This window comes from Apus apus, chromosome 3 (genome assembly GCF_020740795.1).
Source record: "Apus apus isolate bApuApu2 chromosome 3, bApuApu2.pri.cur, whole genome shotgun sequence".
Lineage (NCBI taxonomy): Eukaryota > Metazoa > Chordata > Aves > Apodiformes > Apodidae > Apus > Apus apus.
This window is the reverse complement of record NC_067284.1, coordinates 65,723,263-65,750,238: the sequence shown is the minus strand read 5'-3', so window position 1 is coordinate 65,750,238 and position 26,976 is coordinate 65,723,263. Positions and strand designations below refer to the sequence as shown.

General features: G+C 41.2%; 1 protein-coding gene across 27 annotated transcripts in view; it reads right to left on the bottom strand.

Annotated features, from left to right (window-relative positions):
• Positions 1–26,976, bottom strand: part of ESRRG (estrogen related receptor gamma) — a 406,125-nt gene that overhangs the window by 268,785 nt on the left and 110,364 nt on the right. For 3 of the 27 annotated variants that reach the window (XM_051615714.1, XM_051615728.1, XM_051615713.1), the window contains one exon: positions 23,328–23,433. The exons of 22 other annotated variants lie outside the window; for them this stretch is intronic. In XM_051615714.1, the coding sequence (XP_051471674.1) occupies positions 23,328–23,333 (6 nt within the window). In that variant the 5' untranslated portion in view covers positions 23,334–23,433. Of the gene's footprint in view, positions 1–7,619; positions 7,715–23,327; positions 23,434–26,976 lie in introns of those variants that run through there. 2 more of the 27 variants (XM_051615733.1, XM_051615720.1) reach the window with 2 other exon arrangements.

The following is a 26,976-nucleotide window of genomic DNA, read 5'->3' as shown; positions in this document are numbered from 1 at the left end:
CACCAGCTAGGAAAAAAGAGATAATGAAGAATGATTTTTGTCTTTTATTTGAACAAAAGCTAAACACATGGATCCTGGCACCAAAAGTATGGAATGTATGATAAAACATATGGATATCCATATGGATTAAAAAAAAAAAAAAAAAGACTTCTTGGCCAGAAATTCTGTGCTTGCATCTTTATCCTGTATGCATGGTGCACCCCCTTCCCTCCACAGCATAGTGCTGCCTGCCGATGGATTAGGGTGTTATAAATTCACATGCAAATTCCACAAAATGCTCTACTCTTATCAACTTTATTAGATTTACGAATACAGTCCCGCTTATATTTTTTTATTCTCTTAATCCCTTTCATCACTTAATAGCTCAGAAAGTAATGGATTTCAGTAAAAAGGAGAGGCTTATTACAATCAATCCTGTTGCTCTATCTCTGCTCGACGCTCAACTAATGAAACTTATTTTTCTTCAGGACTTCTACAGAAAATCCTTTCCTAAGGAAAAAAAATGTTTAATATGCTGATGACTTGTAATACTACAACTGTATTATTTCTCTCCTTTGGGTGTCCATCCGGAGTTTTGTAAGAACTATTAATTGTAATTTATTCACCAAATTCTAGCCTATAGTGAAACAAGAAGCTACTGAAGCTTGTTTAATATTATATGCCAATTTATGGTTCAAACAACTAAGGCCTTCAAGGTAACTTTTAACTCTGAAAACTCAAGGCATCATTTTCTTTAAGAAGTGAAGTTAACTTGGCCAGAAAGGGTATCTTTATCATAAGGTTTAGATCCTAAATAGCCACACTGCTGAGGATCACAAAGGCTCTGTCACCCAAGTCAGTCTTCCATGTGCTCCAACTTCAAAAGGGTTTTAAAAACTGTCTTAGCTCCTTCCTCTTACATTTTTCAAATGAAGACACAGAGAAGAAAAACAAAACACTCTGTTTTTGGCTTTATTAAATATTTGGTAAGAGAAAAGGAGCATCCACAGATTTATTGCTTTAGCTTAATCTGCAAGACTCCAGGCAATGACCACCTCCAAGCTACAATCCTGCCCATTGCACTTGGTTATTCTCTTCCTCTCCTTCCATGGCTCGAGTCACCTCCAATGCTTCAAGGGGGGCATCAGAGCTCTTCCCTGTGCCCTCATTTCTGCCCATAGATGTTAGGCCACATCACATAGCCTGTGAAGCTGCCAGGTGTGACTGCAGCTCAAAAAGCTCAACTCAGCATGGGATGACCAGCAAGCAGCTGGGACACTGTCTTACAGAACTATTCATGCTCCTAATACATATACATATAAGTACATATATATGCTTACTCAACTACAGAAATGAGAGTAAAAACCTCACAATTTTGGGGCTATTTTTGTGCTATCAGTGAATCAGTATTTTATCATCTGATACTTGCCCACAGGAGAGCAAAATATGAAATACATTCTCCTGCTTGCATTTGGGTGACTACTGACCTACCAAAAGCAAGAGACCAGAGCACTGGAACAGACTGCCCAGAGAGGCTGTGGAGTTTCCTTCGCTGGAGACATTCAAAACCCACCTGGACAAGTTCCTGCGTGATGTGCTCTGGGTGACCCTGCTCTGGCAGGGGGGTTGGACTAGATGATCTTTCCAGGTCCCTTCCAACCCCTAAGATTCTGTGATTCTGTGACCAAGACACTTCCTCAAACCAGACTCCTTAAACTTCAAAAACATGCAAGGAAATATTTTTCTTGGATTTATTTTATTACGTAAATGTTTGTTTGCTGCTTTCTTTTGTATGTGACTGGAACTTAAAATGGAATTGTAATAAGAAAAGTTAAAAATATCATAGACATCTTTTTTAGAAAGAGGAGATACTGGATGTTTCCTGGAAACAAGAAGCAAGATTTCATTACCTTTTTTCAACTGAATGAAGTCTGCAGCACAATCAGGTTTTAGCCTTGTCTAAAGTTGGTTAACAAAAAGGGATTTTCTACACTCTCTGCTCTGGGGCCCAATTCCAAAACTCTCCATGACAGCTACATGATGTAACCAATCACGCAATAGTTCACAGGAATGACCTCTTTATCTTTCTTATAATAATTAGTAGAATTATAAAATTTAAATTTTAATTTTTTTTTCTACTCATGTGAGTAAAAGATGCTTTTTGCTACTACAGCTCAAAGAAAGGGAACTAGGAAGGCAATAGCTTTGTGTGTCGATACGCACAACTACTGCACAACTTGATGCTACAAATATTTTGCACGGCTAATTTTAATCATACGAGCAGCCTGCTTGCAGGAATAACGTTACTTACATACAGAAGTGTTTGCAAGACTGAGCCCTAAGTCCATTAAACTAATGGTGGAAATACATAAAATATATAACTGATGAACAAATGAATTAGGATTCTGCTGAAAAGTAGGTAAAAAAGGATTATCGCTCAGACAAGCTCTCTCCAGTGACTGTTTCTGATTGATAGATTTGTATAAGGCTGCATTTCCGATCAGTTCCAAGATATGAATGCTTCAAAGTGTAGGAATTAAAAAAAAGAGACTTTCTGAAAAAGAAATGCAATATCCAATTCAATTAAAAGAGAATGCTATGATCTGGAATTGAACCAAGACTTTGGGATAACGTTATTTATTCTGTTCCAGGTTTAGTAGATGTTTTCCAAAATACAAGTTTACTTGGGTTTTATGGAAAAATTGACCTTCTCACCCAGAACAGAGGTCACTAATTTCATTAACATTGTTAGATATTTTCTCAGAATGCATCCATGCCAATTCTGATATTTCATTCCCTTGTTTTCATCTATATTCCGTTTGCATGGAAGCAGCCTGACAATGCCATAACCAGGGCAGTACATTTCCTGCTCTTGCCATGCCCATTGCCAATCCATTTCATTATTCAGACTCCCAGAACATTGCAGAGACTTGGAAAAGTAAGTGCCGCCGATCCAAAGCAGCCCTCTTCCTGACTGCCAGCCATTGTAAGACCCTGGGTCAGGTCATCTGCACCACAAGCATCTCAGAAGAGCCTGAATCAACTCGACTGACAGGAGAGGAGCCAAGCCTGTCAGTTCATACAGCAGCTTGAGCTCATCATGTATATTTACATAGTTCCTCTAACTCCTGCGCTCTGTAAACTATGTTTATTACCCCTCATACAGGCTGATACTGTTTTACAGATCGTTCTCCTTACAGTAGAAGCAGCTGGAGATCTACTCAATAGTTATTTTCTCCCTTAATTCTCTCTTTTAAGGAGGAGGGAGCAGTTATTACTTGCCAAACCAGCACATGTTCACAGAGAGAATACGGTCAAGTGGTCAGGAGCAGAGCTGATGTTAATTAGCAATGAAATGAGGAATGAACCAGCATTAGCCCTGAGACTAATCAATGGGAAAAATCACTCCAAGCAGGCAGCTTAATGAAGTACTATACAGCTGTTTATTTTTAGTCTGGTTTAGCCTGACAACAAAATCCCAATTAGTTTAAAAAAAATAATCTTGCTAAAACATATTTCCTTGTGAAGCCTTGCTATAGCTCCAACTTGTTTGGCTTCTTTATTGCATCTGTTTATACCTTTCCCTGGCAATTAAAAGCCTGGCCAGAAAAATGAAGGCAGGTCAAAAAAAGCACTACCTGTCAGTGGCACATGTCTATCACTAGCCATAACCTGCCATCACACAGAAAGCCCATTACAGCACTTAACTCCCTGCCCCTCTGCAGTGGTCAGAGAGCAGAGCATCCTGGTCCCCAGCCTGCCCTGGCCACCCCTGTGTTGGGAATGGGCTGGCATGTGGAAGGACAAGCCCCATGGCATGATTTGAGTGAGGCAGCCTCAGGTCTTCTCACCACCACAGAGCTCCTCTAGGGCTGCGGATGAGGACAACAGAGCAGGTGCACCTAAGTATGTTTGAAAAAATCTGGGCTTTGGCTCTCAACATGACATGATTCCTCACACACAAAATAGAGGCAAGATCATTTCCCAAACCTTTGCACTGGATGAGTGCAAATGAATCAAATTCTACCTGCCAAATAAGCCCCTAAACAGGATGTGTGAGAATGACAACTAAGTGGCCACCCCATCAGCTTCTCTTCTGGGCTTCTCCCTGGACTGCACACCATAAGGGATGCTCTCAGGGGATCCCACCAGCCTCCTCCCACCCCCTTACTGCACCTCCTCTTCTCAACCTCTCTGTGCCACAAAGCACTGTCTTGCCCTTGCTGTTCTGTCCTGCTCTCAGCAGGTAGGGAGGAAGAGGAGAGCACCCAGACACAGGCAGCCTCTGCACCAGAGACCCCAGGGCAGGAAACTTTCCCATGCCTTGTGGGGTCCCCCTAGTATTTCCTTTTTGCCTCAACCCCACACCAGGCCCTTTTTTAATGCAAAATCCAGCATTTTCTAACAAAGGTGGATATAACAGTTTGGATACAGCAAAGGTAAAAGTTGCCAGTAGAACTGGGTGGGGAATAAGCTAGAAGGCTAAAGGCTTTCCCTCACAACACTTTCCAAGAAGACAGTACCATAATTTAATCTCGATTTAAGTAGCTGAAAATAATTTCAGCTGAATACATTGCAACACTGAAAAGCAAATGGTTCAAACCTTTGCTAAGTTTTTTCTCTTGATGAAGATGCCAAATTAATTTTTCTGTGCTTTCCTGCACAACAACAGGACATAAAATAGCATCTACATGACAGCAAAATTAGTTATGGTTTTGACTTGACATAAAAAGCAGGAGTTTTAACATGAACAATAACAGGAAATGGAGATGCAGGAGCACAAGAACCCTCCTCCTGCTCATTCTCACCTGCCAGCATCAAAACAGGGGCAGGTAAAAGGTCAGTTGAAACCTGCTTTTATAGGAATTTTTTTTTTTTTTTTTACTGAGCGTATTGAACAATTCATTGTTTGTTTGATCAAAGTCCTCTTGCATGCCAGCAGAAGCATGATTCAGAGAGAGGAGTTTCTTAATCTTTCCAAATATAATCAATAAGCCACCTCCAAAACTGTGTCAAAGAAAAAAGTGGGTAAAATATCACCAAAAAAACCTGAACATGTACCTTTTGTGGGATTCTTTTGTCTGTTGCCGTAAGCATCGCTCTGCAATCCTTTAGGGCAAGCACAGCTACCTCATACCCAGCAAGAGCAGCACAAACTATGCAAACTGCTCTTTCCCAAGAAAAGAAATCTTTCAACTGATACTATCAGCCTCTCTGTGCCAAAGACAATTTCTAAGTCAAATTCACCTCCTGAAGATGGAGATGTCACAGTAAACATATTCATTAGATCTCGAGTGGCATGTCTTAATTAAAACATACGTTTGCAAAATGGGAACAAAAATTGAAGACACTCAAAACCAGTAAATGTACCTTTTGCACTAAGCAGTTAACTTTCAACTTGGGAAAACACTCCAAAATGAATACTCTAGATATATTTCAACAACATATGTTGTTAGACAACTTTCAACATAGCACGATACAGGGAGCACACATACTGTAATATAATTCAGACAGACATGTTCATATTCTTAAATGCGACTTAAGTTTCTCAAAGACTCTATTGTATGTATAAAAAGCAAGTTTTACCAGTTATTCTTGTTTAGCCATTAAATCTGAAATCCTCTGAAATAAATACTGCTAATGCTTTTCACTTCAATAACTCCATTCATGCAAAGATCACAACATTTCACAAACTTCAGTTAAATAAAGTGCCTTATGAAAAAGGCAATGGATATGAAAGAACTAACCGACTACTCGAAGGGTGAGGTGGAAGATCATACCTGGTTAATTGTACACAGCTGTATTATAAATTTCTCAAACTTTGCACACACCAACATAGCAGACAAAAAATGTCTTTTTTTAAATGAAGTACACATGAAAATTCTGTACTGACTGAAAAGAACCACTGCTCTTGCAAGGTGATTTCCATAACTTTGTGATCACTTGCAAAGGAAGCGAGTGGGATTATCAACGTTAACCAAAGGTACCTACTTTCCAATATTTTATTCCATCCAACTGTAAAAGTTTTGTTTGGTTGGTTGGTTTCTTTTGAAAACCACTGTGAAACAATTATTTGTTAAAAAGTGCAGACCTGAAAAACAATATCACCAGCCAGGTAATCCCCTTTACAGGCTGATTTGGTAGTTTAGGGAAAGCTAAACAAAGGCACAGTGCTCTGCAACCACAACAGCTGGGTTGGAAATTGCTGCAGATTGTTAGGAGGAGCTGCAAACTAGAGATAGGCAATGAAAAGGTTAGAAATGATAGTTTTAAAAAAAAGACAAATTACTCCAAAGACCATATTCTTTAAATCGTTGAAGCAAAACATGTTTATTTGATTTGTTTGTATGCCTATTACAAAAATGCTACTTTGGGATTCTAGGAACCCAGTCTGTCAATTTTTCAGCTTCTGCACTTTCATGGTTGCTTAGAGCTGCTTAATGCAAATACACTTACAATAAGAGATTTCATGCCCCTAAATTACACCCAGTTAAGGGCGAATGAAAATGTAAGGTAAATAACTATAATCAGCCATATTATCTTTCTCTTGGCACCTCTCACTTTACAGGCATATTTAAAGGCATCTCTGGGGTCCTATCCTTTTTAACAAGCAGCAGCGTATTTCCTGGAATATTACTTACGATGCTATGCTGTGAACATTACACAGGTTAAAATGTTACCTAGAGACCTAGAAAGAATTGCATCTGTTGCAGAGCCATGCTTGTTGCCATGTTTAGGAACATCTGAAAAGACGAAAGAAAATTTTCAACTACAGGATGAAAAAGAGACTAAGGATAGCTTGGGTCAAGCTTTCATGTCCAATGCTGTTGATCAACACCTTTGGGGTGTAGAAATTCCAGGGAAAAAAAGTGCGACTACACACTTTGATATTCACCGAGGACACTCTGGAAAGCACTCGGGATTCCAGTAAAAAAAAAACAAACAACTAAATAAAAATACAGGAACTTAGAAACATTTCATTCCCACTGTTATTTTTAAGCTAGTAAAACCATGCTTTGAAAAAGAAATGTGATCTGAGCACAGCTATTAACAGCCTCACAATCCCTTGCTGTCTGCATGAAAAAGTATAAAGTGATAAGCAATAATCAAGGAGTAACTAATTATTCACTTGGCAAAGAAAATACAGAAGAATGGGAATCTTCAGAAGGAAATATATCCCCAAAGTCCTTAAAACACACTTGGATTATTCTGAGCAAGCCTGAGCTTGCAGTTGGGCAGGTTTTTTTTCTGTTTTACAGGAAGATGACTGTAGGCTTCCAGAAATAACTACTCTTCTGCTTCAACTAAAAGTGACTTAGCACTGACTGTGTTAAACTAGAGGAACTCTGCAAGATACTAAATTCCTTCAAACTCAGATCTATTGAGCTTGTCTCTTGCATACATCCAAACTGCTGTTGTGCCTCTATTTACCAGCTTTTTATTATCCAAGCTATTTTTATGTCACTAGTTTGCAGAATTACTTATGCTGAGTTTCTGTTTTCTCCTAGGAAGCAGTTTCTCTGCAAATCAAATTTTCTGGAGTCATTTGTACGGCAGCCCACAAAGTTCTCAAACAATTTATACCTCTGTGCAGCACCAGCACATGGTCTTACTTGACAATTTAAGCGATCTTTGCTTACCTAAGTTGTGCTAGACCCTGCGTAGGGATGAATTTCTTCCCATGCGATTAAAGTGTGGAAAAAGCAGCAGTCTGGGAAACAATGCACCGACCCCTGCTTGTACTACTGGCATGTGAGGTAACCTTTGGAAAGTAACAATTTATCTGAGCCTGAGTTCTCCATCCATAAACGGTTACGGTAACAGCTTCACAGGGTAAAGTCCACTTTTCATAATCCTCAGATGAAAACTGCTGAAGAAGAACAAACTAGGATAAATAAAGGACTGCCCCAGTTAGGGGACACTGGGCTACTGAATACATCAGTACCTATGACAGGTCTTTCAATACCACTATGGTGTTTCTGCTATCACAGTGAAGCAACACGATACTTCTCTGATCCTTTATAAGCTCAGGAGTACCAGAAACTCCTGCTGAGTTCCTGCGAAACATGAATTGGCACTTTTGGTTAAGCTGAAAGATGGAAACATTTGGTTTCTGCATTCTCTTACAGGTTCATGAAGAAAGCCATTAACTTACTCATGATAAGTAATATAGATTTTCACTGGAGTAGGGATTCGGAACAAAATATTGAAAAACTATACATTTCTGAAGATCAGTATGGGGTTTTTTTTGGGTAGCCAGACATACAGACCTTATTTTCCTTCCTTCTTCCAATACTTGCTGGCTGCCAAGTAGCTTCCCTCATCTGTGCAGCTATGCTGCTGGCACTACCAGAGAGCCACCTCTTTCCGATGCTGAGAACAAGTGTGCAGTGAGCCCCTGACACAGCAGGGCTTCATGAGAATGTCACAATGCATGTTCATGGGAAAGAAAATACAAGTGACTGCTTTCTCAAGAGTGACACAGTAGTATACCTTTAACTTCATTAAACCCACTAAGTAAGTGCCAGAACACCCCCAAACAACCCCTTCCTCTTCAATGTGCTTTATCTACAATTGTATTAAATGCAGCTGGAAATGTGACTTTCAAATACCCGGGCTTCTGGTATGCATTCACCTAACCCCATCTTGGCACCTGACAAAAGCAAGCTGTACACAAGACTTTGATTTTTCTTTCTGAATTAGAAGTCATTAAGCACCCAAACTCTCTCATAAAAGATCTGAGGCATAAGCTACATAACATCTGTGCAAAGTAATGTTGTTTTTTTTTCCCCCACTTAATCCACACCTTAGTGATCAAGAGATATCAGAAAAGTGTCAAAGAAGATAAACCAAGTTATCCCTAATAATGCATCTACATCTCTTCACCGGTAGCAGTTGAGCTGGGAGCTTCGTGGCTGCACCAGGGATATACGAAGACCTCAAAACTTAAATGTCAATACAGGAAGCTTGTTGATTCAACAGAAAAGGTAAGTCATTGTGTACTGAGTTTCTGTTAGTTAGTGAGGCTCCCAGGATAAACTCTGTAAATAAAGGCACTGGGGGACAAACAACAATTAATTTTTTTTCCTTTGTCTGTTCACTGGCACATTTTCTTTGCTTTCTGAAAGGTGTCACAGCCCATATTTCACAGAAACAAGGATCAAGAAGTGCTAGGGAGTATCAGCACATTGTCCCCAGAACCATCACACTGAGGAACCATTGTCATCTCTCACATCCTCCACAAAGTAAAACACTCAAGCAGCATTTTGTCTGCACTCTAAACAGCAACCCTGCAGTTGGCATAGGGAAGGCAAGAAGGAAGTCAAACATGTACTCAGTGCACAAGACCAGATATGTGACTGGAAAGTTGCAATAAAGCCCATGTACCCATTCACACCATCCCACAAGAAAATTCTGCCTGGAGCAGAGGCTAACTGTGTTGGCTCTTGGACATTAGATTTTGACAGGGTTCAATTGATAGAGCCCAAACAAACCTGAAATGACCAAGATGAACAAACCATCTCTTAAACTCAATGCACAGCTGTCCACAACTCCACTAGAAGATTCTTCGGGGAAAAAAAGTTAACACGGAGTTATTGCAGAGCACTCCATGCTGCTAGAGTCACAAAGCCAGTTGTCACAATTTTCATCACAGGAATTAAATAAAAATACCCAAGCAAGCCCCAGCCACAAAGAAACGGAAAGATAAACACCCATGATTTCAAATGGGATTTAAAACTGCCTGGAAGCCAGCACTAGGATGTTCAGAGACTTATGTTGCTGAGGCCACACACACTAGTCTCAGTGCCACTGGCTTCATGTGCAGGGACACCAAATGGCTGTGGACTGCAAGACAGACATAAGATATCTAACAGGCCATTTTTTGCCAGAGGGAACATAGTCTAATCACCTAGAGATAATGGAGATCATGCTTTGTGGACACCACAATCTTGAGAGATTTCAAGCAGGTTCTTGAATTGTGGGCTAGAGTGGCTGCAGGCACATACTTTTAGATTAACTAGGGTTAACAACTCTTAGAACAGGTTCCTCCACTTCACCAATTCTATTTTATAGGATTTCAGCCATCAGCTATTCCTGAAACATCCTTTGATCAGGCAAAAGCAATCAGCCATCTTGCTGGCTGGCACTCGGGTTCTTGACAGGAAAGGACGAGGAAATAAATCATCTGCATATTGTGGCCATTTGGCACTTGCATCAACACTGCATTTTCAGTTTATTTAATGTCTATGAGTAACTGGAGAAAAATATCACATTTTAGGACCTTCCAAGTGAGATGACTAAGAACAGAGGAGCTGCTTCACTGCTTGGCAGGTGTATCCTTTCTTAAAAAGGCCCATAAACCATTCTAAAGCACAAAAACTTGCCTTTTCCCTTAGTCCTTAGTGAAAGGGAGCAGGGAGTGGAAATATTATCCCATCACAGGTAGAAGTTTTCCCACTTCATTCAATAGGACATAGTTCATCTAAAAAAAGAGCTGTCTCTGAAAATAACAGACAGGTAATTCCTAAGGTTTTAGAGAAGGCTTTAAGCCTGTACTCATGGATATTAACAGCATTTCAACTAACCTAAAGTATAAACGTCATCACAGGAGTCAAGTGTGATCTCTGCCCTTCCCACTTCTAAACAGCTCAATAAATGCCTCTTCTTTTCCTGACTGGCACTGTACAGTACACAGGTAGTGTCAGGTCAGAAAGAAAAACACCACACACCTATAAGACACTTCAGGATATTATAGCCTTTGGCCCATTTTGCAAGAAGTTCTGCAACCTGTTAAAAGTGGGATTTACGCTGCCCCAACACAAAGAGCTACTGAAGTTTTGCTTGTCAGATTTTCTGCTAATTTCAGTTTTGTTTCTCCCTCAGTCTCATTCAATCTGGCCTTTAAAAACAGACTGCTTATTTATCTTGTTGTTTTCTTCTCATTTTCCTTCAGTTTTAAATTCCAGGTCACCAGTACAGTCAACAGGGAAATTTGCTTGATCAATGACTGTAAAAATCTTTTCCATACATTTTTTTTTTTTAAGACTCAATAAGAAATAATGAGTTATAAAAATCATAAAAGCTGTAGCTTATGTAAGAAAAAGTTTTAAATAAAATGCTGTGATGGTTTGGTTTGGCAGGGTTTTTGGTAGTGGGGCAAGGGCCCCACAGGTAGCTGCAGTAAGAAGCTGAAAAGCTCCCCCTGCTCCGAAACCAGCCAAGAAGCCATTAGAGGGACAACAGATGCCCCTCAGCAATTAATATAGGAAAGAACTGGGATAAGACCTGTGCAGAGCAGCAGTTAAAGAAGAGCTGAGCTGGAGAGGTAAAAGGCAGTGCTGGGGTGAAGATCTGGGGTGGTTGGTGAGTAAGAAGGGGAAGAAGGTGCTGAAGCAGAAGTTTCCCTGCAACCCATAGTGAGATGGCAGCTGTCCCCCTGCACTCATGAAGGAACATGGTGGAACATTCCCTAAAGACATCAGGAGGGGTGAACTTGGATTTGCTGCCACTGGACTTGGATTATGCATATGTGGAAGACCCCAGCACCAGAGGAGGTGACTGCTTCTGAAGCAGCCCCATGACTCTGAGAAGCCCAGGCTGGAGCAGCTCCAGACCTCATGGGAAGGACTCATGAAGGAGAGGTTCATGGAGGACTCTCTCTCACGGGAGGGACCCTGTGGGGAAACAGGAAAGCACTGTAAGGAATCCTCCCTGAGGAGGAAGGAGCAGCAGGAACCACCAGCCTCTGAACTGACTCTAACCCCATCCCCTGTCCCCCTGTGCTGCTGGAGGGAAGGAGGGAGAGAAACTGGGAACCAAGTAATTTGGGCCCAAGAAGAAGGGAGGGGTGGGGTAATGTATGCAAGCCCTGCTCTGTATGTTGTCTGTGTCCTGTGTGTGCTTGATTAGTATTAAATTATTATTTTTCCCCCAAGTTGAGTCTGTTTTGCCTGAGGGTGAAGAACCCTCCTTGCCCATGAGCTTCTACTTGGGCTTTGTCCTCCCCATCCCACTGTGTGTGTGCATGCACACGGGGCTGGGGGGGGCGGGGGGAGGAGTTGAGTGAGCAGCCATGTGGCTGTTTTTTTGTCATGTTAGGCCCAAACCACCATAAATGTTTAACAAAGAGCTTTCACTGTTCCTTTAAAGAGTAAGCAGGTAGCAGAAGTGAAAGCCTGACATGGCCAGAAATAAAGTCAGCACATACCCTCCCCAGCTCCCTTTGCAGCAGATAGGCCTCAACTCCTTGCTAATCATAATTTGCCATTCAATGGATTTTGCATCTTTAAATTGCAAAGCACACACTTGAAGGGGGGGATAGAGCCTTTGCACAAACTAACAAGGCCCAGCTCTTCCCAGGGCATGGACACTGCAGCTGATAAGAGCAAGCCATGGGCTGGATGTACTCTCAGGTATCAGCATGCTAACTAGGAGCCAAGTCTTGACTTTGTTTGGTTTGTTGTGTTGGTGGGGGTGTGTGTGTGTGTGGTTTTTTTTCTTTTGCTGGGGAGGGAGTAGTGGGAGAGAATGTTTTTTTAATTCCCACTTCAAATAGTGCCTCAGCACAGCTTGATAAAGAAAGGAGGCTCTCTCTGGGATTGAGGCTTCTTCACAGGGTACTCTACAGACAAGGAGTGTGGAAGTCTCCACTGCTTCACTTTTCATTCTGCTTTCTTAAAAATGTACCTTTATGTAGATTTTTCTGTCCACATTTGAGGGGCTTCCTTTGCACTTGATTAGAAACACCCTGACCATCAGGGTGGTCACTCTTTCTCTCTCCTGTCTGCACACAGCTACCACTAGATGGATACTGCTCTGCCAGAAATAGGGTTTTTTCACACAAGGTCTTACACTCAAGTCCCTTGAGTTTTCATCTGGTGGCCACCTAGGTGTCAGTAAAACATTTCACAATATTTCTTTATAGACCTATCTCAGCCTTCCACACTGCATTGAGAGCAGAGCAGATTTTAAGGACATGAGTGTGCTACCATGGACCATGTAACAAGGTGCTCTTTTTGCCAACACAAGTCCTGCATAATCAGCATCTAACTCATTGCTTTTCAACAGGTTTTGAAGTCCCCCCAGCAAGAAAAATTCTACATACCACAAACATCTATATGAGAAACCTAAGTGTATGAAAGAGAACAGTGCTGCTCTCCTGGTCACAAACCTCTTTCTAAGATTTGAATCCTGGCAGTAATCTGGTATTGGCATACCTCATCTTAGTTTTAAAATAAAACTACATCTGAAAGAAAGGAATTTCAGAGAGCAATTGGGATAATACGTAGGTCACAAATCTAATACACAGGTTTAAGTTTTCTATTTTATAACTAAAAACTTTTTAAAAGGTAGTTCATTCAAGAAATACCTGTCTTTAGAAGATTATGCTGTTACTTTTGTGTAGACTAGACTTAAGCCACAAATGCTGATGTTAAGCTATTTGTAGGAACTGATTGCAAGTTCACATCTTGTTCGCTTTGAAAGTATAAATAATTACTATAAAGCAAAGTGTCCATACCCCCAAACCAGCTTTAAAAATAATAGAAGCAAAGATAGGAGAAATTTATTTCTGAAATCCCTTGACTCATAATTAATGTCCATTGATGCAATTGCAAAACTTTGGCAATTTGGATGTTTAAACTTGCCTGGGTATTTTTGCCTAGCAGTCAAATACTAAGGGAGATCTCTTAACAAAAAGATGAACAGGAGACTTGCCCTTTGAATCTTCTTTAATAAATTCTTTCTACTAAGGTGGAAGGAACCAGGAGGCTTTAAAACATGAAATATTTTGCTTACCTAAAAATAGTAAAAAGCAGGTATTTAACAAGCATTGTTCATAGGTACTTTTATGAAGCCATAGGGCAAAATCAGCATGGGTCTCTGCTCACACAGAGCAATTTATACAAGATGGCATGACTGGAACCTTTATGCCACCAGATGAGCTAGCCTGCCATGGGTCACAGTATTGTGAAATTGTTGAACAACCATGCCAGCTTGTGACTTCAAAGTGAATTTTTTCTAATAAACTTCAGTGATTTTGGCTCCCAACTGCAATAACAGTCATGATCCCCATCAGACAGTTCTCCACCCCAAAGTGAAAAAAATGTTATATTAAAAATTAAGCAACTCCCCACATCTGCTAGTGGTTATAAGGGCTCAGATTATTTTTCAATTATTTGGCAGATCATGATAACTACATGGCTTGTATACACTTACAGATCCTGAGACTGCATCAGCAGATTGGCTAATTATGTTAATTAGCTATTTGCATGCACAATTACCCTATTTGTACAAGCAAGTCAAGGTGATACATGTAAAGTAGGCATGGATTTGCACAATTTGCTCATCTAAAAATCTCCTATTCTACTTATTTTTAAGCACCAGAGATCAACAGCTACAGAAGAGTCTGTTGAGTTACTGTCCTTATGGTTCATGCATTTACACTTCTTTTGCATCACTTCTGTACACCACTTTGGCTGGCACACTTGCGTGCACGGCCCCATAGCCACACAAAGAACCATGCACATCACCATCAAATAAAGTCATACAAAAAGTGACCTGCATCCCCATACAGACTGATTTACTTCTTGTCTCCTAACAGTCTTATTTCCCCCTGTTTTTCCAGTGCTGGGAACTGCTGAGCTTAACAGAGTAAACTTGGTTTTACTTATCACAACAAGCTCAGGAAGCTCTACAAGGAGCAGAAACTCAAACAACTCTAATGCAAATACTCAACCTGAAGCCCTGAAGACCGCTTAATGTTTAAAACTCTTCTGCTGCCACAATGACTTGCTGCTTAGGGTTTTTCAAACACAAATGGGTCATCTACATTTAATGTGAAGTTATACCATAGCCTGCCAAACAAATGGATGTTTATGCCATTATGGGGTGTTCAGGGATTCCAGACTGAAGCACATAGCTATTATAAAGCAAATTCTCCGAAAACTGCACACCTCTCCTCCCCTCCCAAGGTAACACCTTTAGCTGAAGAGGAATTCAGAATAGTACAGTAAGGGCAGCAAAAGCTCCACAATAGAGTAATGCAGTGAAATCTTAAATAGAAGTACGTCTCTGCCTGCTAGAAGGGGCAAGGTAATAAAAAATTTGCAGTTCACTAGGGACAAAACCCCACTAGTTCAGCCAAGAAACCCATAACCCTGCCATAAGAAGGCCAATACCTACACATTCACATAATAAAAAAGCTTGATTCGACATAGTCAAGCAGAAGGTTAAAAACAGGTCTCCAGTCTCAAGTATCACGCATCCCAGCCTCAATAGCTCTGGTCATTTACAGAACTTCCTCAGGGAGGAACAACACTCGTGTTAGAGATGATAAAGTAACTCAAATGACTAGACTTTACAAATAGAGAGGTTCACTCTCTGCTTCTGTCCCTCAGCGCATATTACTGGATCAATTTCTGTGCTGTTGTAGACAGCTTCTTCTTCACTAGAAGGTGCTCCCTCTGCCTCAGGCAAACTGTCTGCTTTAGATGCATACCATGTTGCTCCTTCCATCTGATTTTCCTTCCTCTCCTCACTGGTAGTCACTAAAGCAAAAGACTCTTCCAGCCAATGGTCCTGAGCCCCAGCTAGAGCTTCATGTACAACGCTGATTTGTATATGGATTCATGTAGCAACACAACTGAAACATTTTAAGGACAAATTATTCCTCAGGTTTTTCATCAGTGGACTGTGTGGTGCAAGTATGCATAATCCAGTAGGGACCTCTGGAAGAACATCAGGGCTTCACTGAACAATTTCTGACAACACTGCTGATGGTTAACAGCAGCTACGGGACAAGACAAGTGCTGCAGCATCTGAATGCACTGACTGACACATCACCACCAGAAAGGAGCTGACTCATTCTCCAACAGCTGAATATTTATGCAGCCCATTGGCTTTAAGGATGGTACCACTAAAGACTGAGCTAGAAGAATCTTCTGCAGCTTTCCAAAAAGGGAGCACATTTTTCTTTTGTTGCATTAAACAAAGGAGACATGCTGAATGTTCACTTACCAAAGAATTGAGTACTATAAATATGTTCAAAATGGGCATCAAGTTGCAATTCCACATTAAAATATAAGTCAACCCTTTTGAGACCTGGCAAATACAAAAGACCCAACCCTGGCTCAGCCCAGCAGTCCTCTCTGATACCCCTCCCCAAATGCACATGTTCAAATGTGTCTATCTGGAAAGGCTCAGGTCAGCCCTGAGCCCAGGAGAACCTCCTGCAGCTGGAACATCCGAAGTGGGTAGTGCTCCATGTTGTAAACTGCTCATGCAGCAGGACTGAGAAAAAGGCATCTCCTGGTCACCGGCTGTTACCAACTACAGGAAAATGAAAATACAGCATCTCCGCACCTGTTCACCTGATGGTGAAGGAAGGAAAAGCCATTACCAAGTGACAGGAGACGAAAAACCAAAATCCACTTCAGCAACTCATCCCAGCACTGGTGATTAATCTCACACTCTCACAGGCTGATGCACATTAACCAGATAATTAATAATTTCTTCAGGGACTCCAGCTCTGCAACTGTTTTATCAACCTGCACAGCATTAGGAGAGAGATGCTGCATTTGTGATCAAACTGCTGGAACTATGGAAATGTTCTGCAGAAACAGTAAACGCTTCAGAGCAATCTGTGAGCCCAGTTTTACAAGTAACAGTAACATATGTGCAGAAATCAAGGCTGCTCCTTTGTCAGTGCCATCTCCAGACTCAAAATCTGAGCAAGATCAGCATAGTAAGAATAATTAACAGTAGTACCCAACTCCCATCCAGCCCCTATTTTTCCTCAGCAGAAGTGCTTTTCAATAAATATATTTAAATACTTTTTACCTGATGCAGTAACATGCCAGATCATGCACTTTTGCAGTCCTTGGCATGGATAATAAATGACATTCATTTACCTTAACACTAAAAAGGTAATTTTTTTTTTTTAAATACCCAAGTGTCATGAGATGTCCAAGTTGTACAAGCCAATGGCTTTCAAATAATTGCATGAGAAGCTTGGCAGCACTTAGCATAGCTCTTGCTAGCAATGTATTGCCATCCTCAGTGCACTCACACTCCACATTCAAGGGCAGAGTCATACGGATCAGAAACCCAATACAAAAGCACTGGCACCACATTATCTCTCCCAGCACTTAAAAATGGACTGCTACAAAAGATCATAGTAAGTATTCTTTCAGATATTAAAGTCTCCAGTGTGTTAGATATATGTCAGTATTAGGTGATTAAGAATGACTGATAATTAATAAATCGCATCCAGGGAGAGTGAACTTGGTATTATTTCTTTCAGCCTCTGAAAAGAAGATCTGAATTCACAGTTCTGCCTAAATAATCTTATGTTTCCAAAGGAACAGTCTTGTGTAACTGCTGCTTGCAAGGAGATGCTGGTTTTTGTCAATAAGTTTCAAAATATTAAGTTATTTGGGCTGCTTTCCTGCAAATAGTTTATTGTTATCACTGTACAGGTAAGAAAACAGAGACACAATGTGGAAATGTCTTGATGAAGCCTCCCCACCAGAAACAGGGTGGGTTCCTAAGTCTCAGCTGGTCCTTTCAGCACACAACTATTCTATCCAAGAGATAGCTACAGCTTTTGGATATCGCTCAGCAGAGTATCCACCTTCTAAAAGATATTCTGCTCTATGAGTTCAGTCCTGGAAACTCACCCATGCAGAGCTCCAGTGATAGCCATGCACGTCTGCCCACCCAAGTGCAACTGCAGGACTGGGCACAGATCTGTACGTGCATGCTCCAAAATTATATATTTTCATTAAAGTCTGTTCTAAGACCAAGCTATTAAGAAAGAATGCATTTTCTTTCAGTACATAACATTACTTAATTTGTATTTTCTTTTCATATGATGTTAACTGAATGACATATCACCATCTTTTAATCATCTACTTTAGTATTTATATTACTCCGCTCACCATATTATTTGAGCCCCTTCATTTTCCATGGTGTCAGTTACCATTATTCCATTAAATTAAATCCTTTTACAAGCATCTTTCTATAAACATGCACTACAGATAACATAGCCACATGGTGAGGATTCACTGACTACAGTAAGCGGATTACACCTGTCTTGATTTTCGGTGTAGCTGTCGGCAGAGTATATTCTCCCATCAAACTGCACGCAGATCTCCTCATTAAAGCTACAGGGGAGAATAATTACAGAATGCTACATTGCAGCTTACCAATTGGTCTTGCATACATAATGGGCTACAAAAGAAAAATCACATCCTCTAACAGCTGGGAAAAAAAAATCTTTAACTTGTTGTTATTATTATTATAAAGTAGCCAACATTTTAAGCTATCCAGTAACTTGCCTCCTGTGTTCAAAGCAGACAGATACTGGTGATCAGGTTCAAAAAGGTCCTAGACTCCCAGTCCATAAATATAATTATTTTTCCTTTTTCCCCCACTCCATTCCCCAACCTTCTGTTGTGCAGTAAAAAACCCCTCCTCCTGAGAAATTACGCTGATTGCAGAGTAAGCCTTGAAAGCAAATGGGTGGCTTTCTGGATCTCCTCATCCCTGCTGCTGGGTGTTAAGTGTCACATTCCCTCATGTTCTCACTCTCCATGTAAGGAGATGGTGAGTTCCTCAGGTCCCTATTGTCCTCCTCCCACCAGGCAGGGGAAAGGTGAGTTACAGTGACAGCCTCTCATCTCAATCCCCATCTGAGCCTTCCAGCCCTCAACATCACCAGCAGGCTTCCTTGCTCAGCAGCTGGCTGCTGAGGTGCTGCCTACCCAATCCAGATAGAGGGTGCTGGTGAAATGACATACATCTCCAGATGGTGCAGAAGGAAAAAAATCCCTGGGGTTTCTGTCCCTGGCCATTTACACTCCAGGGCTGAAGCATATATTGAACTGATAGTCCTGTGAAACACCAGGAAGACTGATTTTTCACCCACATTGATAAGCAAGACTTCTGACCAGCATTTGTGTAAACAGATAATGGGCAAATCCATTTTGATTTCTATGCTGTTTGCATTCCAAAAATCCCAATAGTTAGAACCCTTGGCTCCACTCAGCATCCAAACCCATTGCTTTTCAGGCACCACTTTTCCAACACCAGCTCTTACTCCTCACATAATGGACATCATAAGGCAAAAAGCACAGACACAAGAAAAGTCAAATTCTTCAGATGAAACAAAGTCAGGTTAGTTTTGCTAAATTTTCTTCCTAGCCAAGAAATAAAACATCCTTAGCACATATTTGGGCCCCAGTAGGATGTCCTGACATGCTCTCCTACTCTTCTAAACCTGAAGCTAAGAGCTGAGGGACTTCTGGGACAGGAGAATGTGCTGCTGAACGAGTGTCCCATACTCTGGTTCTCACAAGAGATTTTCACACAATGGGAGACTCTGGAAGAGACCCCTCTGTAGAAGCAGCCCGAGAGCTACCTTTTTCCAGCTCTGAAGGAGAGCACATACAAGCTGCCTCAGCATGTAGAGAGACACCATGTACACATGTCTAATTGCTAGCAGTGTTAAAACCACTGAAGAACAAAGTTGCTCTATGAAACAGCTTTCAGGACCAGCACTGCAATAACTTGTTGCTGCACTTTAACCAGCTGCACCTCCCAGTTGAGCTACCCAGTTGGTACACTTCAGGCTTTCTTCCAGTCTCTATCAGCTTATTACTCATAACAGGCACCTCAGCAACAAAAGCCCAGTAGAGAACTAAATGGAACAAAATAGAGCCAGCTCAGATGGGCAGCCTGTGGCCAGGCCGGTCACTCCTGCAGACCAGGAAATCTTTGGGTTTCTGAGACAAGTAACCATCTGCAAGGCTGCAGGGCAAGGCAGCATCACATACTCAGGGTTAATTGGCTTCAGGCTAAGAGAGATCAACCAGTCCAACCTCCTTCACAAACACTGGCTATTAACTTTCACCCATTTAAACACCACTTTGCACTCAATAACCCCAACATTTTTTTAATTAGCTAGTCTGGGTAGAGAAAATTCCTGGACACCTCAATCACTACTTACCTTCCTGAGAAAAAACAGAAGGAAAAAACAAATCAGTATCAGTATTCTTTACCTCTGCTGCAAGCTTCACAAATTTTACCAACTATTCCTCCAGCTGCAGGGTTCCAGCAGGAGCAGAAATCACCCCAGGGTGATCACCAGCAAGGACATCCTTCACAAGCTCAATGGCAAAGCCCAGTGGTGACAACAGATGGGCCCAAGGATATTTTGTTGTGGCCTTTATTCTGCAAAGGGGAGCCCAGTGAGACCTCCAGGGGCTTAGTTCCTACTCCCACTCTCACTCTCCCTCACAGCACAGTCTCACAGTAGAGAAGTCAAAGATATTTTTGCTATCCATTGACACAAGTAGAAGAGTTTAGCCCTTTTGGAAAAGTTTCCTTGACTTCAGTAGTTCTGGAGCAAAACATCAACTAAAGCATGTTAGCTAATACAGGTCATGTTAAAAATATAAACACCTCACAGAAATTTTGGTTTTTAAAGAATATTAAAGGCCTGTAAAAATCTTTTTCTTCCACTACTGTCTCCTGACATTACTGACCATGCATATCAAAATCATCCATTTAAAGGTACTCTAGCTAAACAATCCTTAATTGATTATAATATATAACCCATGAGTTTCTGGAAGAATTGTGCCCCATGTTTCTTTACAAAATACTGCAATTCCACTTTCGTGTTCCTATTAGAAAAAAGTCAGTCTGACAAATAGAGAGAAAAGAGGTATAAGACTACAACTGACTAAACCAAAATAGAAAGAATTTGCTGGAAATTGCCAAGTAAGAAACATGGTTTTCCTCGATGGAAAGGAAGGGGTGAACTATACCCACCACAAACAAAAGCACTGAAGGAAAAAAAAAAATCATATCAATTGAGTGGAGAAACCTGTCACAGCTGTTTCAGTAGATCAGGACTCTGACTATGTATCAGAGAGGAGAAGCCCTGATCAAGTCACATGCCCTTTACTACAGAAGATAAAATCAAAAGGTTTCAAAGGAAACCGATGGTGACAGTTTCTTCATTTGTATGCAATATGGCACACCAGATCCAAACTGTTGGCTACTTTTTGAACCATTTGTCAGGGGAGAGAAATGACTGTTTTCTTTTATATCTTACTTTCAAGAACCTGGTCATTTGGGGCTTCTCTCCCCCTGCTGTGTCCCACCACCCTCTTTTTTACTTCTCAGCCAGGATTCAAACATTCACCTTTGATGTAATATTTTTGCTGCACATCAAAATAGCTATGCCAAGCTTCAGAAAGGCAACTAAATACAGCAAATGAAAAGGATAAAATCACTTCAAACATTAACTTTTAAAAATTTATCCTCTTGAAACCTCCCTTGTGATTATTTTTCCTGCCCTGCACCTTTTACTCTTCCCATGCATTTGCAATTTCAAATTATTGCCAGACTGTAGTTCACTCTAAGCCACCAATCGCACACATGCAGAAGTATTTCCCCCCTTTTCTCACTGCTTCTGTCAAGGAAAGTGTTAACTATAATGCAAGAAGTGACCCTCTAAGACCAGAAGTTGCTTGTGTAGCCAATAGGCTGCGTAACAGTTTTACTCACATGGCAAATAAACAGGGCACTTCCGACTAGCTCAGCTTCTCCATGACCAAGACTTGTTGAAACAGTGTTCCCTCTTGAAGTGCAAAATGTGCACCTGCTCTTTGTTAGTGAAGTTCCTCCAAAACATGCCCTTCTTCCCAAAAGAGTCCTAAAACCCTTGTCAAAATTCATTGGTGCTAAAGAAAGGCACAGTTTTAATGAATCCATGATGTGTTTAAGGAAATACCATTCTCCCAAAAACATTGTGAAACATGCAGAAACTGCAGCAGTTGCAACCATGTAGGCATCTAAGGTGGACACAATCAGACAAAAAAATATTTTTCAGCCTCTTGGGTGAAGGAGAAGGTACTCAATCCATGGGAAAGTGATACAACACTCACTTCTAGCTCTGGTATCGCCCAACAGATCAAGTTTTACAGTTTTACAGTTGTAGCAGTTGTTTTTAAACATGAAAAAATATTTTAAATATTTCCAACTCTTATATAAATCCTTTCGAGCCCTGAAATCATGCCAACAAAGGATGCTGAATTTAAGAGCTCAAGTCTAAGCCCCTTTCAATACAAGGGGAAAAAAATAGCTCTTCCAGTCATATTTCTCACGAAACCCAAATATTTTGAAGCAAGTTGTTTGGAAATACATAGCTTATGTGTATGAGCCTACTGAGAGTTTACAAAAGTACTTATAGAGAAGTGACTGCAGTATACAGGTTTAGAGTCACTTAGTCTTTAAAAGCATATGACAATACCTTTATGCATAAAGGTCGCTGTCAAACTCCTGACAATGAAGTTTTAACCCCTACCATCACATGCTGTCTATCCACAGAGCCCAGACCTTCTTTGGGGCTGTTGTATCCTCCCTTGCAGGGCAGTGAGAGGAAGACAACTGCATGCTCCCACCAGGTTCACCAGAACCTCAGCCACCTCATTACTCCTCAGAGCTGCAGCTGCAGTCCATCTGCATCTCCTCCTGACACAGACCACAGCATAAAGAAAAGCAAACATGTCCACAGTTTCCTTTTCTATCATACTGAAGCCTCGCATTTCATTTTTCTACGTTCTTGAAGGAACACAAAACCCAAAACCCACACAAGGGAAGTGCTGGTGTGACCCAGCACTTGCCTCTCCCACCCACGTGCTGATAGGAGGACCACTGCACTTGCGAACACTTCAAGAAGTTATTTTTCCCCCCCAAGTAAATTCCAACTCTGAATTCAAAAGCTGCCACTAACAGATAAAAAAAACTAGGACAAACCCCTCTCCTGGACACACAAACTAATACTCCAAGTTTCACATGCTTTACAAGTGGCCTGAAGAACAGGCCCACACTTAGGTGTCTTTAGTTTGACACACACAGCCTTACAAAAGCATCTATGGTTCCACAACACCTGAATAATTTGTATTCTAACCCATGCTATTGTGCATGTCCCTGCCAGCACATCAGGTGCCTGCTAAGGGCAACCCTGGTACACACCAAACCAATACAAGAGTAAAACTGTAGGAGAAATACAAATTGAAAATGCAAAACCAAGCCAGGCAGGACAAATTATTATTTGAAATCACTGACACATTCATAGGGGATACAAAACCTAAAGAACAAGGTGGGGAGATGCTGCAGGCATAGTATTATGCAACAGCATTCTCACCATCCAACTTCTGACATTAAGCTTACTCTTTCTAGGCTCTCTCAACAGAAAAGAACATGGCAAGAACCAGTTTTTTCAAGGGTGCTCAAGAGTTAAAGCCTAGGGAAGGAAGCCCCCTGAAGTGGTTACTGACCTGCATTAGGAGTCTTACAGGTATAGGTAGCTTTTCTCACACGCTCAGCAGGCAGCTCAGACTTGAGCAGATTGAAGTGGATGCTGGTTCGCTTGAATACACGGCACTGTAAGTAACAAAAATTCAGCTGCTATGGGAACAACAACTTCCAGAGACAGAAAGGCTTTCAGGGATTGGCAACTGACTTGGCCATTTAGGGTCAACTCACTATCAGGTATGCACCAGCATAATTAGGCTTTCAAATAAGGTGTTAAAACCCAGGTGAAACTTATTCCCCCCTCCTCAGGTGCTAAGCAAATCAGCATTTTACTTCTCCTGAGGGTGCGGCACTGGTGGTGTATGTTGGGCTTGTGGCTTCTGCCAGAGAGCTGAGCAGTCCCAGTGATGGCTGAAACTGGGAAGGACTCTGGTTATATAGCTCAGACCCTATGGGAACAAGAGGCTGGTGGATGGCTTGTTTGCACCTTTCAGGAAGACCAGTGGGTTTTCTCCCCTGTGTAGGTGTTAGGTGCTTGTTTAATCACCAGGAGATGGAACAATTAAGAAGTGCTCGATATCCTTCTCCCCACATGCACAATGTAACACCTTAGTCATCAAATTGTCCCATTGTGTTGCTCAATACTTTCTATAAGAGTAGGAATATGAGAGTATGTCCAAAGATAGCAATGAACACACCAGGTAATTATTTTTAAGCTTGCTAATCACAATCAATAGTTTCTTAGCAAAACTGATGAGCTGGAATTGGCTCCTATTTTTAACCAGTAAGATATGCAGTCAAGACTAGAATTACACCATCGGGCAAGTCTCCAAACTCCTAATGACTGCCAGCCAAGAGAAGGATGGATCCTTGGTGGGTCTTACTCCCTTCCTGAGCATGCTATCAAAGTATTTTTTCCACAGACTGTAAAGCCAGAATTGTATTGTAACTGCTGCACAACTTCAACGAAAACACCAAACAAGAATTTAACTCCATACATCAAAAAAGAGTTTTGCAACTGTAAAAAAGCCAGAAGACATTTCCTTGATTAATTTGAAGTTTTTTAGCTGTCATGTAAAAAATAAACTCCTTGTAGAACAGTGCCATGTGGCTTCCAGGGGTGTACAATTAGGGATAGAAGAATGCAAGGTGAAGGCTCACTGGAAAGCTTAAACCCTCTCCCTGTTCAGTAACGTTTTTCCCTAAAGTAATCATTCTCATGCTTTATCCTCTGATTTCTTTTTTTTTTATTTCAAAAGCCCTGACTTCCCATATTAACTTTGGGAAACTCCTTAATCCCCTGTCACTCCCAGGAAAGGTTTATTTTTTTCCCCCTAAATCAGAGCCTAAAATTGTTACCAACATTCAGTACTGCAGCAATAATTCCCTCTCGGAAAAGAGCACATGCTTTCATTTGTTTTGTTTCTTCTACTCACTGATTAAAAGCAACAGTGAGTCCAAAGGAGTAGTGCAATACCATAAACTGTAATTGTTGCCTCTCACAACAAATGTGAAGGGGATGAAGAAACACACCCACTCTCGATTACTGAGAAAATATCAGGGATAAAAAATGTCAGCAGGGACAAGTAATTCTTTCTATCAGCTTACAAAGACTAAGGTAGTAGAGACCAGCACCAGTCCTCCGTTCATTAACTGGATGGAATTACAGTGGTTCAGAGGTTGCATAATTACACAAGCGATTAATGCTCCCTTCCTCTCCCTCTTGTAATCCCTCTAGTTTTGGACCTTTTCAACTTAGTTTCTGATGTCTGCTGCTAGATGCAAATGGCTGAGCAATGAAGGTCCCCATGAGGTGTCCAGTTGGGTCAGCAGCTCTTGAAGAGGGGCTACACATCAGTAAACTCAAGGCAAGCAGCGCGGTGATGCCATTATTTCCAGCCATCTCGCATGACCAATGCTCTCTGCACTAGAGAGAGTGACACTGCTGTATACAATGCAGGTTTTTGAAGTGTCCCCATAACATCATATGCAGTGTCACTGTTTATTAAAGATAACTAATGCCCTAAGTCTTTATTTACTTCTGTTTATTGCTATCTTAGCAAGAGTCACCAGAGAGCAGCTATGCTTCTAGTCCACCAGGGTTCTTTAATCACTGTTAGTAGGTAAAATCATGTGTGACAACTAATCCAAAAAGCAGATTATATTTATTTTGGCTACAGTGGCTTGCAATTCGTTAAAATCAACAAAGCCTTTTCATTAGCCTCCTGCTGATGTCCTAAAAACAGACATTTCAAGGGTCTCAAAGCACAGAGCTACACATGTGCAGCAAAGCCAGGACTGACAGACTTGCTGTTGCCATACTTACCATAAAATCTTATTAAAAACAACAGCAAACTTCTTATTTTCTTTCATAAGAGGGTTTAATTTATGATCCCAAATTCCAAAATCGCAATCTTAGAGACAAGCCTTCTTAGACTGCGAAAAGTATAAGTGAATAGCACGATTACCAGGGTTTAGTGTTGTAAAAAAAAAAAAAAAAAAAAAAAAAAAAAGGATTAGTGATTCAGCAAGTCTAAATATTAGCCTACATGCTTGCTGAGCCCCCTGCATTCTGGAACCACATTTGAATTATTGAATTTCTACTTAACAGTGTGATCTTGCAACTCTTATTCTCAATGATTCCATGATCTCTGGCCATAATCTCCTGACAATGTTGCCTCAGCCCTACAATCATTAAAACATACACTAGGAATGTCAGTGTGTCAAAGAAGACTCCAATGAAGTTACGTGATGTCCCATCTCCTCACTAACCTCTCCGCTTTTCAAACACTGCCAGGAAGTTCACAAACACAAAACCAGCCCTGCCATAACCACCAAGGGCCACCATTCATCCAAAATAGGAAATGAATGCATTAGAAATCCACAAAATTGATTATATATATTTTTAAAAGGCACTCTTTCCATCAACTGATTTTTTCTTTCTTGGTATGAGTTCTCCAAGTAATGCACACATTTTTGGTCACTGCCCTCACGTGCCCCATCTTGGAAAAGCGACTTAAACAACACCTTTGCTACCGTGAAGAAAGCTATTCCTGACCTGCATCCTACCACACAGACACATTTCTTTCCCCCATCACAGCTGAATGTGGATGTGGATCTGCTTTGCGAATTGTCACGTCTGCTGCTGAAGTGGAGCTCCTTGTTTGTCCCCCAAGCACAATCTTGAACATTGTCAAGGCCAATTATTAGACATCACTTCACACCAGACTTTTCCAAATATGCAGATCTCCAGTGGTTTAAAGGAAGGCCAAGAGCAGTCCTTCAGTGAGAGGATTGCTCTTAAACACATGAACCACCACAGTGCCAGGCTGCCCCTGGGACAATAGGGTCAGTTCAACTCCCACCAGGCCACTGTCCAGGCAACCCCTCCAGCCAGCTGCTGCCCCTCCAAGTTCACACCACAAGCACAACAGCTGACTGTTAAAGCAGTGAATAAAACCCAGCCTGGGAGGAAAACCGACATACAAAGCTTTTCTCCAATGGCTAATCAGAGTTTTGTCCACAGGGAAAACTGAGCCCCAACTGATACACAAGTTATAATTTTGGCTCTCCATAATTAAAAGTATTGTTGCCATGGCAATATAAAGGCTGGTGAAAATATATGCAAGGCTAATGTCATGCCTCTTTGGTGATACAGTTTGTCGTCCCAGT